Genomic DNA, 16,380 nt, shown 5'->3' on the forward strand with positions numbered 1-16,380 from the left:
ATCAAACCTGGTGTGTAAAAGTTAAAAAAAAATACAAAAGCAGTATATAACCCAGGGCTAAAATGAGTTACATATATTAAATGCCAAACTAATGAGATATTTAATAAATTTATTTATAAAATTTAAAAAATGTCTTGGAGATTACATTGCTTTGTGTATTTTGCTGCTTATATAGTTATTAGTTCTTTAAGGAATCTACTCGGCAATTTTTTTTTTTTAAATTGGGGTATAGTTGTTTTACAATGTTGTGTCTGCAATGTTAATAGGAATGAAAATAAAAGTAATTTCTTCCACAATGCATAGAATTTTTTAAAATTGTCACAAAGAACCCTGACATACTTCCTTCAAAAACTTTCTACATTCCAATGCATATTTCCATTTTCCCCGTACCCATCTTCACGTTTCTGATTTGTGGCTGTCTTGTCTCCACTGAACACAATCAATTTTCTTTCCTTTTTGTTGGTGGAATACACATCAATTGTTTTGGTATAATTAAAACTATTCATTGTGTGACTGAGAAAAGAGATTTAAATGAAATCAAATAGTCTCATATTTTTTCTGATAAAAGACCAAATTATCTAATCTATCCTTCATGATATATATAAATATAAGCACAAAACAATGAGTATTTTAAAATCTTCAGACCTGCCTTATGAATAACTATATATACAGCAACTATATATAGTTATATACAATGGTTGCCTATGATTGAAAACCTGTATGCTATCCATGCATCACTGATTTAGATTTTGTTGAAAACACAAAAGAATTAATTCTATGTATTGTTTTATACCATTCATTCACACAGTGCCATCCGCATATTTTTTAAGAACAAAAAACAAACAGAAGAAACTTCAAAAGTTTACTAACAGATAAATTCATGAAAGTGTTTTTAGTAAATACAGCTACATTTAAAGCTTACTTACTTTAGTAATATATGTGTTACACTTTATATTGTTTCAGTTCAAAGATGAAATAACTACAGCTTCCCTGGTGGAGCAGTGGTTAAGAATCCGCCTGTCAATGCAGGGGACATGGATTCGAGCCCTAGTCCAGGAAGATTCCCACATGCCGTGGAGCAACTAAGCCCGTGCGCCACAACTACTGAGCCTGCGCTCTAGAGCCCGTGCTCCTCAATAAGAGAAGCCAAGACGATGAGAAGCCACGCACCGCAATGAAGAGCAGTCCCTGCTCACCACAACTAGAGAAAGCTCGGCGAAGCAACAAAGACCCAATGCAGCCAAAACAAAACAAAACAAAAAGAACAAATAAATAAATTTAGAAAAAAATTATAGGGACTTTCCTGGTGGCACAGTGGTTGAGAGTCCGCCTGCCGATGCAGGGAACATGGGTTCGTGCCCCGGTCCGGGAAGATCCCACATGCCGCGGAGCGGCTGGTCCCGGGAACCATGGCCACTGGGCCTGCGCGTCCGGAGCCTGTGCTCCGCAACAGGAGAGGCCACAACAGTGAGAGGCCTGTGTACCGTTAAAAAAAAAAAAAAAAAAAATATATATATATATATATATATATATATATAAAAGAAATAACTAGGCCTATTTTTTTAAAGAGGATTTTCCTGGATTTTTGTTATAAACACTGTGAAGCAAAGTATGTTTTTATAGGTCTTGAGTTCATGCACAATATGTTTCTGGGATCACAGCCCAAAAGAAAAACATTGCAACTCACTGGGGAATAATATTTAATGGCAAAAAGAAAAAAAAAACTGGGGATGGAGAGAATGAGTAAGGAAAGAAGAATAAACAAAAAGATGATAGAATGTAAAAGGTTTATGAGAAATTGAAAAATATATTTAGGACAAAAATATTAACAGTTTATGATATTTATAGTAAAAACTTATTTGGCTGAAAAAAATTCTCTAAAATTAATGTAGTCAACATCACATGTTAAGTATATTAAACAACATGTAGAATAAGGATACATGTCTTATTTGGCTACTTTTGAAAAATGCTTTATTTTTCCCCTAATCAGAAAGCAGTCTAAGGTAGCCATCCCTATTAAAATGTCTTATTTAGGGAAATATACTGTAGAAATTCAAACATTCTAATTCTACCTCAATAATTTGTTGATATAATAGTCTCAATTCTAGATCTTTAAGAACTATTAGTTCTGAAAAGTTTAGGTATACATGTACTAGAAAATAGTGGCTGAATCAAATAAGTTCTGTAATTTGACATAAATAAAGCTACAAAGCACTGACATCATCAAAGAAAGAACGTAGTGTGAAATATTAACTAAATGGTTGGGTTTTAAAGATGTGGAATTCTGTATATCTCAAAGAATCCCAATAATACATTAAATTCCTTGGATCCTCAGAGAAACCCATTTCCAAGCATATGTGCACAAGTACCTTAGCCTCTTCATGCCTGCTTGCCTGTACCACAGTCAGAGAAGGCAGGATATTTGGTTAGGCATATGTTTATGAATAAAGACAGGAAAATTCCAACTTTAAAACCAAATATTTTCCTTGTTTAATTCTGATATCTTATTGGTCCATATGTTGCCTCCTCCTCACAGTATGGTCCCCTCCTCACAGTATGTTACCAAAAATCTAGATTTTGACTTTCTTTTAAAGCATAAGGATAACATCAAGCAGACTGAATTGAGGAGTGGAAATACTGTCTGAGAAAGAAGAGCAAAACTGATGATAATCTAAATACATACTGACACATTTACTGAAGACATTAGGTGCTCCATAAATGCTTACTGAAATGCTGTTTTGTGACATTTGTTGTGATAAATTCATCTCTTTAAGAATCCTCATGAGTTAACCACAACCAGTTCAGTATAATTTAATAGAAAACATCTGGTGGCACTTTTAAACGCGTAAGAAGAGCATTTCACAAACCACTGCAGCAGGAGAAAACGAGGCTAACACAGAGAAGCAGAGATGAAGAGCAGGAGAGTCCTGAACACATCATTTGATTATATGAATTGGGTCTTGCCTGAGACCAGCCCCTCTCCTAGATTTTCCACAGAGTGCCCAGAAATTCCTTTTCTCTTTTTGGCTTAAGCTAGCTGCATTTCAGTTTCTACAATTTGCAACCAAGAGAACGCTAGTATAGAGTACCTGTCCAGTGCAAAAAAAATCTTGTTTCTGCCTCCACATATTCATATGTAAATATCAGATTCCCATCAGTATCCTATTATAGTAATTGACAATGTGGCTGTAACAGGAAAAGAAACAATAAGCCTGAAATATAACCTCAATCCCACTTAGAGATTCATAATACAAACTATAAAGATTCTGAGTTCTCCAGTAAAGAAATCTCTATAACTCAGCTGAACTCACATTTACAAATCATATTAGAGCACAGAATCCTTGTTAATGAAGCTCTTATGTCTTTTAGAACTGCTAATTGGCACAGGTTGGGAAATGCAACTTGAAAACCTGGCCGTGATCCTTTAGATCTAGCATCTGAAGAAACATTGAAAAAGCATTCCTAACTGCTTTCTAACATACATATCACAGAACGCAAATTTGAATGTAAAAGTAGTTCATCTTCTAGATTGAAACTAACTTACCTGCATTGAAATAAGAATGAAATCAATTAGGCTCCCAATTCCACAAAATCCTACAGTGCAAAACTTTAACAAACCTAGAAAAGAAGGTAAAGTCATTTACAACCTGGAAAGTCTTATAAATATTAATAAACTTTTCCATTTCCCAATAAACCATTACATATAACACAAATGCTTTATATCGACAATATAAAAATAACACTTAAAAAAAATCAAATCTTGGGCTTCCCTGGTGGCGCAGTGGTTGAGAATCTGCCTGCCAATGCAGGGGACGCGGGTTCGAGCCCTGGTCTGGGAAGATCCCACATGCCACAGGGCACTAGGCCCATGAGCCACAACTACTGAGCCTGCGTGTCTGGAGCCCGTGCTCTGCAACAAGAGAGGCCGCGATAGCGAGAAGCCCGCGCACCGCGATGAAGAGCGGCCCCCGCTTGCCACAACTAGAGAAAGCCCTCACACAGAGACGAAGACCCAACACAGCCATAAATAAATAAATAAATAAATAAATAAAGCAAACTGTCAACAAGTAAAAATAAATAAACACTATTAAAAAAAAATCAAATCTTCACCTAAAAATATGAGAAAAGTTTAAAGGGCCCTCTACATAGAAAAGCCAAAAAAAATTAATTCACTTAAATAAATAATAAGAACTGAAATAAAAACTCAATGTAATCTTACAAAACTTAAGAGAAAAGTTTTGTAATCTTACAAAACTTCTAAGAAAATAAACCTTTAAATCTCATTACACCAGAGTTACAGCACATCTTTTAGTCTTAAAATCCTTATTTATTTATTTAGAGTTAATACATTATGGATCCAAATTTTAATATGCATTTACAGTAGAAAGTTCAAATAGACAGACTGTCAAGGCACAGAAAAAATAATCAGAAAAAAAACACTGATCTTGTAGTTAAACAGCAAAATTCTATCAGTAACCCAATTATCTTGAAGTTATCCTATATTGTACTTTTTCCCTAAGCATCTTATGTTTTTTATTAGCCCAATAGTCAAAATCAACAATTCTGTGAGCTATATACACCTGTCCTTGGTTCCAACCTTAAAGTTAAGGTACTAAAATAGATGATAATAGAGCATAGAATCTAGGACATATACAATGATATAACACAAAAATATAATGATGAAATTAGAAGAGGCAGATTGGGGGTGGGGGTGGGATGAGTAATCTCTCTTCTATATTTAAACTTGAGCTGCTTTCCAGATATCCCATTTGAGATATAAAAATGGTATGAAGCAAGACTGTTCGTGAAAGGGTAGTTCTAAGCATCAACTACAAATATATATCAGCTAAAATTGTAAGACTGGATGAGATCACCTCTTGCACACATTTGGAAATACATAAAAAAGACTGAAATATGTAGGTAAATTAGATGATTTCCACCCACCCCACCACCCCTTATTAGTATTAGATATACAGTAGAACAATGTTTTAAGTACTGCGATAACACATGTTGGAAATGATATTAAAACTTAAAATATAGATACTATATAAAATTATGCACTTAGTTTTCTTCAAAATACTTATTACCTACCTAATATTTTATACTGTTTACTATCTGTCTCATGGAAGCCCTGTTAGGGGAGGGTCTTTTATATGTCTGGTTCAATTCTGTGTCCTTATTACCTACAACATTGCCTGGCACATGGTAGATGCTCAATATTTGTTGAATAGATAAATTTTCTCAGCTTTTCTGTCTCCTAAAGACCCCTAACTTTTTATCCACTATCTTACATAACAACTCCTTTAATTATTTTTTTCATTCATTGCATTTTACTATAGTTGCCCAAGGAACTTTATCCACTCACTCAGTATATGTACTATATCCATTCACTCACTTATTTTATTTCTGAAATGTATCCCTCTTCACAGAGCATTTTGGAAATACCACAGAGTTTCCCTTCCTTCAACTTGTTTACAAAAAGAATATTAAGAATGGTCAAAAAAAGTTTGTCTTTAATGAACTGCTACTCTATGAAAAAAATGTAACCATGTCAGAGCCTTTGCCCTTGTCATCCCATCTTCCAGTGATGTTCTTCCTGTAGCTCTTCTCATCTCAGGCTACTTCTTCAGAGAAGTCTTTGTAACCCAGCATGCTGCTCCCCGTAGCAGCCCCAGCACTGTTATCACATCTCCCCTATTTATTTCCGTCATGGTGCTGATCAGAAATCATTCATTGGTTTGTTCATTCATTCTCTTTCTTCCTATGCCATGTAAACTCTTAAAGGCAGGGTTCTTATCTGTCTTATTCAAGTCAATTCCTGGAACAGTACGTGACAGAAAGTAAGAGTTTAATAAATATCTGCTGTAAGACTATCAAAAAATTAGAAACAATCTAAGTATCTAACAGGGAGAAATTGTCTCAAGAAATTAAGATAGACCTAACAATAGGAGAAAATACTATGAAGTCATTTTAAAACAATGATATAGAAGTATATTTACTGGCAAAGTAACGATAACACACAAAACAGAGAAAGATGTGAGTCAATTAAAGTCTAGATATTCAGTTGCTAAACCCCTTCTGTAAGGATGTTTCAGAAGATTGAACACGACAGGTTCCTGTTCAGATAAAATATTAGATAAATTAGATTAAATATTAGATAAAATGTTAGATACATGTATTTGGAACTTTGGTAAATTTTACCTACTCCTGGAGTAACACTTTTCAGAAACTATAGAACAGATCCAAGATGATATTTAAGCATTTAAGGAATCTGCAAACTAATCAATGATGGAAAGCAGGTGAGTGCTTGCTTGGGAAAAAGCAGGACAAGGAGGGCCAAGAGGCAGGGATTACAAATAGGCATGAGGACACTTTGGGGAGTGACAGATATGGTCATTATCTTGATCATGGTGGTTGTTTCACAGGTGTATACATGTCTAACTTATAAAACTGTACATTTTAAATATGTGCACTTTAAGAGATAATGAGTCAAAGTAAAAACTTAGAATAGTACATGGCAAACATATGATAAATGTTAGCCCAGCTGCTACTTGTGCTACCACTATTTCTACTATATTACAATTATTTTTTTATTATAATTGAGAAATTTATATAGCATAAACCCACATCATTTACAGTAGCATCATCTAACCTAGCCTCCTCTTGCAAATTCCTTCTGTCTGTGTTACAGTCAAACTACCCGAAGTTCTCTTCCAATGGGCTGTGCTCTCATACCTGCATTTATATGTGCTATGCTGTCTTCTGCCTTGCCTCCTCTGCTGCCCCCCACTATTCCCAATCATCTAGCTAACTCTTTTTGGGCCTCTCACTGCTGCGGTCTCTCCCGTTGCGGAGCACAGACTCCAGACGCGCAGGCTCAGTGGCCATGGCTCACGGGCCCAGCCGCTCCGCGGCATGTGGGACCTTCCCAGACCGGGACACGAACCCGTGTCCCCCGCATCGGCAGGCGGACTCTCAACCACTGCGCCACCAGGGAAGCCCCCTAGCTAACTTCTAATAGTCTTTCTTAAAACTTCTGGAAAGTTTTCTCTAATGCTCCCAGGATGAATTTAATGCCATCCCTAGATACTCCCTAGCACCCTGCCCTTAACTTTCAGCAGAGCACATATCCCATGGTATGATTTATTATATATTTATTTGTCTGACTTCCCCTATATCCTTCCTTCCACAAGCAACTTGAAGTCAGGGCTGTGTCATTTCTGTGCCTAGTCAATATGGCTACTGAAGGAATAAAATATATCAATAGTAAATTATCTTATTTGTAAACAAACACTGAGTAACTTGAAAAACACAAAGTAGCATACATTCTAAACAGCATTTATTAAAACTGAAAACGATCAGAACCCTGTGGGGCCCCTGGGCACAGAAGTCTTTCTGTCCCCCGTTTTCTTGTTTGTAGGGAAGAGGATCCAGTCTCCATGATCCTCTCTGAGTTCCAAAGGGCAGACTCAAACAGTTGCTAATCAAGGGAGGAGCAGCCAAGAAACTACCTGAGGCCAGGAACCAGAGAAGCTCATCAAGATTATCTGAGACCAGATTAGAGAAGTGCAGGCCCTGTACACACCCTAATTTTGTCAGCAACCCCACCCTCGAACTATTGCTATAAAACACCTCATCAAATCCTCCTGGGTTGGGACACATAGTTTTCCACTGCAGGAGCCCACTGTGTCCCCCTTTGGCTGGCAAAGCAATAAAGCTATTCTGTTCTACTTCACCCAAAACCCTGTCTCCAAGATTCAATTTGGCACCGGTGCACAGAGGCCAAGCTTTCAGCAAAAACAATGCAAACCGTTACTCTTACAGATTTCATTATTTTGAGCACCAATACCAGTTTTTAAAAGTTGGGGAGGTATTAGTGAACTACCAAAAGTAGACTGACTTTGTCCAAGTAAAAATTTGTTAGGGCTCTTCGTACAGACCCTATTTACTTATCTTATTGTGGAAAGAAATATTATATTTAGATTTTAGAGATTGTTTTCAAATTCCAATTAACAGTGTTTCCAATCAAGAAGGATCCATTTTTATCTTGAACCATTACTATTGTAGATATATTTTTCCAAAAAGATTCTGCTGCCAGATGACATTAATAAACCTCATGTTTTTAGTGTACTTTATTTATACTTCAGTAACTTAAACTTTACATTTAAAAGTACACAAATTCAGGGCTTCCCTGGTGGCGCAGTGGTTGAGAGTCCGCCTGCTGATGCAGGGGACACGGATTCGTGCCCCGGTCCAGGAAGATCCCACGTGCCGCGGAGCGGCTGGGCCCATGAGCCATGGCCGCTGAGCCTGCGCGTCCGGAGCCTGTGCTCCGCAACGGGAGAGGCCACAACAGTGAGAGGCCTGCGTACCGAAAAAAATAAAAAGAAAAAAAAACAGTACACAAATTCAATAAAAGAATTTATTTGGGTATAAAATAAAAAGAACAGAGATTCATTTTTGGTATTCTAAAAAATTTTGGTATTTTTTGTTTTATTGCAAGTTGAATCTTGCAAATACTTTTGTTTCTGTATAACTATGTTAGAGAATGCAGATGATTATTTCATACTGAAGTTGCTGTTTGCCAAATCCCAAGCATTCTATAACGATTTGGTAATTAGTTATCACTATTCTTTTTGTATCTATAACTATAAAGGAGAGCTTTCAAATCTTAGAAGAGTTTAACCTACAAATCCCTTTACCTTTATTTGTCCTACAATCTGTGGATATAATACGCCAGTGCAAACTAGTAACTCCAAACTCAAAAAGAAAACAATAATAATATAACCAAAGATTTATACGTTTGGGGCTTAAAAACATGCAACATTTTGTTATTCTCGTAATAAGAAAACATTTACACTTAAAAGTAATACCACTATGAAAAGAGTATCTCTCCCCCATTAACTGCTCCAAAAGAGCTATTATCTTTGAGAATCCATAATCTTTTAATGCTACAATGGACAAAACATAATATACCAGTTACTGCATATTAAAAAAATCACAGGGCTTCCCTGGTGGTGCAGTGGTTGAGAGTCCGCCTGCCAATGCAGGGGATGCGGGTTCTTGCCCCAGTCCGGGAAGATCCCACATGCTGCGGAGTGGCTAGGCCCATGAGCCATGGCTGCTGAGCCTGCGCGTCCGGAGCCTGTGCTCCGCAACGGGAGAGGCCACAACAGTGAGAGGCCCACGTACCGCAAAAAAAAAAAAAAAAAATCACAGATGTTAACATGGTTAAAAACACAAGATGGAATATTAGAAAAATAAGGCTTCATGGTGAAAAAAGGCTTCCAGCTAAAGCAGCACTGGAATAAGAAGTCAATTAAAGGAAATAAAGCTATACATAAAGTAATAGTTCTGGGCTAAAAAGAAATTTGAAATACCTAGAAAGAAAATTTTTCTTAAAGGAATGTTTGGATCTTATCAAATTTAATTTAATCTCACCCTCAACACATTTCCCTTACTTAATCCTAAAGTAAAATTTATATAACGAAGTATCACATTCAACACTGAATTACTTAAAAAGAAACCTACTGTATAGCATAGGGAACTATATTCAATATCTTGTAATAACCTATAATGGAAAAGAATCTTTAAAAGAAAAAATTACATATATATTTATACATATACATATATAAATGACTGAATCACGTTGCTGTACATCTGAAACATTGTAAATCAACTATACTTCAGTTAAAAAAAAAGAAAAAAAAAGAAATTACTTAAGAGCAAGCTTCATCATATCTGCATTATTTATTTGGTTCTTATAAAATTCCAGTGATCATAAATGGTATCGAAAAGGATTTTCAAAAGCTATCTATAAAGGGGCGGTGTCAAGGTGGTGTACTAGGAGGACGTGGAATTCGTGCCTCCTCACATCTAGGGCACCTACCAGGCACTGGTGGGGGACCACGGAAACCTAAGGGGACTGGAGGAACCCCAGTGACCGGACTGGGGTCTGTTTTACCTTGTTGATTCACTGTTGTTGATTCTTTTATATTTTTATTTTTCATAATAAATCTTTTATTTTTCTAATTTTATTTTATCCTTTATACTTTGTTATTGTTCTCTCTTTTTGGCTTATTTCCCCACCCCACCCTTTTTTTCTTTCTTTTTCTGTTGTGCTTTTAATTTGTTGTTTCAATTATAGTTTTATTTTGCTAATATATATTTTATCTTTCTAATTTCATTTTGTTTTTTATTCTTTGATATTATACTGCTCCTTTTTTTCTTTCTTTTTCATTTATTTATTTTTTTAACCATGCCACAAAGCTTGCGGGATCTTGGTTCCCAGGCTGGAGGTCAGGCCTGAGCTCCTGTGGTGGGAGCTCCGAGTCCAAATTGCTGGAATAACAGAGAATCTCAGACACCAGAGAATATCAATCAGAGTGAGGCCTACCGGAGGTCCTCATCTCAGCAACAAGACCTGGCTCTATCCAACTGTCAGCAAGCTCCAGTGCTGTACGTCTCAGGCCATGCAACCAGGAAGACAGGAATACAGCACCACCCATTAAAAAAAGTATGAAATGACAACAAATATGTCACAGACGAAGGAGCAAGGCAAAAACCTACAAAACCAAATAAATGAAGACAAAATACGCAACCTACCTGAAAAAGAATTCAGAGTAATGACAGTAAAGATGGGCCAAAATCTCGGAAACAGAATGGAGAAAATAGAAACATTTAACAAGGATCTAGAAGAACTAAAGAGCAAACAAACAATGATGAACAACACAATTACTGAAATTAAAAATGCTCTAGAAGGAATCAATAACAGAATAACTGAGGCAGAAGAATGGATAAGTGAGCTGGGAGATAAAATAATGAAAATAACTGCCAGGGAGCAGTATAAAGAAAAAAGAATGAAAGGAATTGAGGACAGTCTCAGAGACCTCTGGGACAACATTAAATGCAACAACATTCGACTTATATGGGTCCCAGAAGAAGAACAGAAAAAGAAACGGTACGAGAAAATATTTGAAGAGATTATAGTCGAAAACTTCCCTAACATGGGAAAGGAAATAGCCACCCAAGTCCAGGAAGCGCAGTGAATCCCATACAGGATAAATCCAAGGAGAAACACGACGAGACACATAGTAATCAAATTGGCAAAAATTAAAGACAAAGAAAAATTATTGAAAGCAGCAAGGGAAAAATGACAAATAACATACAATGGAACTCCCATACGGTTAAGAGCTGATTTCTCAGCAGAAACTCTACAAGCCAGAAGGGAGTGGCATGATATACTTAAAGTGATGAAAGGTAAGAACCTACAACCAAGATTACTCTACCCCACAAGGATCTCATTCAGATTCGATGCAGAAATCAAAGGCTTTACAGAGAAGCAAAGGCTAAGAGAATTCAGCACCAGCAAACCAGCTCTACAACAAATGCTAAAGGAACTTCTCTAAGTGGGAAACACAAGAGAAGAAAAGGACCTACCCAAAAATCCCCAAAACAATTAAGAAAATGGTCATAGGAACATACATATCGATAATTACCTTCAACGTGAATGGATTAAATGCTCCAACCAAAAGACACAGGCTTGCTGAAGGGATACAAAAACAAGACCCATATATATGCTGTCTACAAGAGACCCACTTCAGACCTAGGGACACATACAGACTAAAAGTGAGGGGATGGAAAAAGATATTCCATGCAAATAGAAATCAAGGAAAGCTGGAGTAGCAAGTCTCATATCAGACAAAATAGACTTCAAAATAAAGACTATTACAAGAGACAAAGAAGGACACTACATAATGATCAAGGGGTCAATCCAAGAAGATATAACAATTGTAAATATTTACACACCCAACACAGGAGCACCTCAATACATAAGGCAAATGCTAACAGCCATAAAAGGGGAAATCGACACTAACAATCATAGTAGGGGATTTTAACACCCTATTTTCACCAAAGGACAGATCATCCAAAATGAAAATAAATAAGGAAACACAAGCTTTAAATGACACATTAAACAGATGGACTTAATTGATATTTATAGGACATTCCATCCAAAAACAACAGAATACACTTTCTTCTCAAGTGCTCATGGAACATTCTCCAGGATAGACCATATCTTGGGCCACAAATCAAGCCTCGGTAAATTTAAGATAATTGAAATCGTATCAAGTATCTTTTCTGACCACAGTGCTATGAGACTAGATATCAATTACAGGAAAAAAACTATAAGAAATACAAACAAATGGAGGCTAAACAACATGCTACTAAATAACCAAGAGATCACTGAAGAAATCAAAAAAATACCTAGAAACAAATGACAATGAAAACACAATGACCCAAAACCTATGGGATGCGGCAAAAGCAGTTCTAAGGGGAAGTTTATAGAAATACAATCCTACCTCAAGAAAGAAGAAACATCTCAAATAAACAACATAACCTTACACCTAAAGCAATTAGAGAAAGAAGAACAAAAAACCCCCAAAGTTAGAAGGAAAGAAATCATAAAGATCAGATCAGAAATAAATGAAAAAGAAATGAAGGAAACAGTAGCAAAGATCAATAAAACTAAAAGCTAGCTCTTTGAGAAGATAAACAAAATTGATAAAACATTAGCCAAACTCATCAAGAAAAAAGAGAGAAGACAAATCAATGGAAGTAGAAATGAAAATGGAGAAGTAACAACTGACACTGCAGAAACACAAAGGACCATGAGAGATTACTACAAGCAACTATATGCCGATAAAATGGACAATCTGGAAGAAATGGACAAATTCTTAGAAAAGCACAACCTTCCGAGACCGAACCAGGAAGAAACAGAAAATAAAAACAAACCAGTCACAAGAACTGAAATTGAAAATGTGATTAAAAAGCTTCCAACAAACAAAAGCCCAGGACCAGATAGCTTCACAGGTGAATTCTATCAAACATTTAGAGAAGCGCTAACACCTATCCTTCTCAAACTCTTCCAAAATATAGCAGAGGGAGGAACACTCCCAAACACATTCTACGAGGCCACCATCACCCTGATACCAAAGCCAGACAAGGACGTCACAAAAAAAGAAAACTACAGGCCACTATCTCTGATGAACATAGATGCAAAAATCCTCAACAAAATACTAGCAAACAGAATCCAACAGCACATTAAAAGGATCCTATACCACGATCAAGTGGGGTTTATCTCAGGAATGCAAGGATTCTTCAATATAACGCAAGTCAATTGATGTGATAAACCATATTAACAAATTGGAGGATAAAAACCATATGATCATCTCAATAGATGTAGAAAATGCTTTTGACAAAATTCAAAACTCATTTATGATAAAAACTCTCCAGAAAGAAGGCATAAAGGGAACCCACCTCAACATTAAGAAAGGCCATATATGACAAACCCACAGCCAACATCAATCTCAATGGTGAAAAACTGAAAGCATTTCCTCTAAGATCAGGAACAAGACAAGGTTGTCCACTCTCACCGCTATTATTCAACATAATTTTGGAAGTCTCAGCCACAGCAATCAGAGAAGAAAAAGAAATAAAAGGAATCCAAATCGGAAAAGAAGTAAAACTGTCACTTTGCATATGACATGATACTATACATAGAGAATCCTAAAGATGCTACCAGAAAACTACTAGAGCTAATCAATGAATTTGGTAAAGTAGCAGGATACAAAATTAATGCACAGAAGTCTGTTGCATTCCTATACACTAATGATGAAAAATCTGAAAGAGAAATTAAGGAAACACTCCCATTTACCTGTGCAACAAAAAGAATAAAATACCTAGGAATAAACCTACCTAAGGAGACAGAAGACCTGTATGCAGAAAACTGTAAGACATTGATGAAAGAGATTAAAGATGATACAAACAGATGGAGAGATATACCATGTTCTTGGATTGGAAGAATCAACATTGTGAAAATGACTATACTACTCAAAGCAGTCTACACATTCAATGTACTCCCCATCAAACTACCACTGGCATTTTTCACAGAACAAGAACAAAAAATTTCACAATTTGTATGGAAACACAAAAGACCCCGAATAGACAAAGCAATCTTGAGGAAGAAAAATGGAGCTGGAGGAATCAGGCTTCCTGACTTCAGACTATATTACAAAGCTACAGTAATCAAGACAGTATGGTACTGGCACAAAAACAGAAATAGAAATCAATGGAACAGGATAGAAACCCAGAGATAATCCCACGTACATATGGTCACCTTATCTTTGATAAAGGAGGCAAGAATATACAATGGAGAAAAGACAGCCCCTTCAATAAGTAGTACTGGGAAAACTGCACAGTTACATGTAAAAGAATGAAACTAGAACACTTCCTTACACCATACACAAAAATAAGCTCAAAATGGATTAAAGACCTAAATGTAAGGCCAGACACTATAAAACTCTTAGAGGAAAACATAGGAAGAACACTCTATGACATAAATCACAGCAAGACCTTTTTTTTTTTTTTTTTTTTTTGCGGTACACGGGCCTCTCACTGTTGTGGCCTCTCCCGTTGCGGAGCACAGGCTCCGGACGCACAGGCTCAGCAGCCATGGCTCACGGGCCCAGCCGCTCTGCGGCATCTTCCCGGACCGGGTCACGAACCCATGTCCCCTGTATCGGCAGGTGGACGCTCAACCACTGCGCCACCAGGGAAGCCCACATCAAGATCTTTTTTGACCCACACCCTAGAGAAATGGAAATAAAAACAAAAATAAACAAATGGGCCTAATGAAACTTAAAAGCTTTTGCCCAGCAAAGGAAACCACAAACAAGATGAAAAGACAACCCTCAGAATTGGAGAAAATATTTGCAAACAATGTAACTGACAAAGGATTAATCTCCAAAATATATAAGCAGCTCATGCAGCTGAATATGGAAAAACCAAACAACCCAATCCAAAAATGGGCAGAAGACCTAAACAGACATTTCTCCAAAGAAGATATACAGATTGCCAACAAACACATGAAAAGATGCTTGACATTACTAATCATTAGAGAAATGCAAATCAAAACTACAGTGAGGTATCACCTCACACTGGTCAGAATGGCCATCACCAAAAAATCTACAAACAATAAATGCTGGAGAGGTTGTGGAGAAAAAGGAACCCTCTTGCACTGTTGGTGGGAATGTAAATTGATACAGCCACTACGAAGAACAGTATGGAGGTTCCTTAAAAAACTAAAAATAGAACTACCATTGACCCAGCAATCCCACTACTGGGCAGATGCCCTGAGAAAACCACAATTCAAAAAGAGACATGTGCCACAATGTTCACTGTAGCACTATTTACAATAGCCAGGACATGGAAGCAACCTAAGTGTTCATGGACAGATGAATGGATAAAGAAGATGTGGCACATATATACAATGGAAAATTACTCAAGCATAAAAAGAAAAGAAATTGAGTTATTTGTAGTGAGGTGGATGGACCTAGAGTCTGTCATACAGAGTGAGTTAAGTCAGAAAGAGAAAAACAAATACCGTATGCTAACACATATATATGGAATCTAAAAAAAAAAATGGTTCTGAAGAACCTAGCGTCAGGACAGGAATAAAGATGCAGACATAGAGAATGGACTTGAGGACACAGGGAAGGGGAAGGGGAAGCTGGGACAAAGTGAGAGAGTAGCACTGACATATATACGCTACCAAATGTAAAACAGATAGCTAGTGGGAAGCAGCTGCATAGCACACGGAGATCATCTCAGTGCTTTGTGACCACCTAGAGTGGTGGGATAGGGAGGGTGGAAGGGAGACACAAGAGGGAGGGGATATGAGGATATACGTATGCACATAGCTGATTCACTTTGTTATACAGCAGAAAGTAACACACCACTGTAAAGCAATTATACTCCAACAAAGATGTTAAAAAAAAAAGTTATCTATAAATATACTATCACTGCTTTTCATTACCATGAAGAAAGATTAAATAAGATTATAAGAAAAATAGCTTTAGGCTCTACCTGTAACTATTTTCATACCAGTCAACATTGCATTCTCCATTTAAGAATTTTTTTAAATGGCAGTAATCATTTTAATTGAATACCAAAATTCTTTAACCTTGGATTCTTAGTAAAAATTAAAACTTAATTAAAAACATTTAAATGTTTTAAGTTTACAAACACGGTAATTTTAAATATTAGATTAGATTAAATTGATAAAACATCAAAATCCTTCACATTTATATAGCTTAAATGTCAGTAAGATAGGGATAAAAATATTTGAATGCTTGAAGAGATATAAGAACTTTCAGTTAAAAATAATGTATTTGACATGTCCTCTTAACTCCTCTCACTCCAGGACCCCATTAAAGGATAGTAAAGGGATTTTTAAAGCCATAAACCCAGCAGAATAAAGAGAATGGAAGAAAATTCAGAAGCAGATGAATGAGAAGTGACAGACTTAACAATCTTGAGAAA

The 16,380-nt window shown here is 36.5% G+C and overlaps 1 protein-coding gene across 7 annotated transcripts in view; it reads right to left on the reverse strand.

The window, feature by feature from the left end:
* Positions 1–16,380, reverse strand: part of TM2D1 (TM2 domain containing 1) — a 140,135-nt gene that overhangs the window by 99,086 nt on the left and 24,669 nt on the right. For 6 of the 7 annotated variants that reach the window (XR_009520902.2, XM_060022918.1, XM_060022878.1 and 3 more), the window contains exon 5: positions 3,545–3,618. Coding sequence is in view for 6 of the 7 variants with exons in the window: in XM_060022918.1 (XP_059878901.1) it covers positions 3,545–3,618 (74 nt within the window). In the remaining variant the exon portion in view is untranslated. Of the gene's footprint in view, positions 1–1,948; positions 3,187–3,544; positions 3,619–16,380 lie in introns of those variants that run through there. The other variant, XM_060022926.1, reaches the window with a different exon arrangement.

This window comes from Delphinus delphis, chromosome 1, assembly GCF_949987515.2.
Source record: "Delphinus delphis chromosome 1, mDelDel1.2, whole genome shotgun sequence".
In the NCBI taxonomy this organism is placed as follows: domain Eukaryota; kingdom Metazoa; phylum Chordata; class Mammalia; order Artiodactyla; family Delphinidae; genus Delphinus; species Delphinus delphis.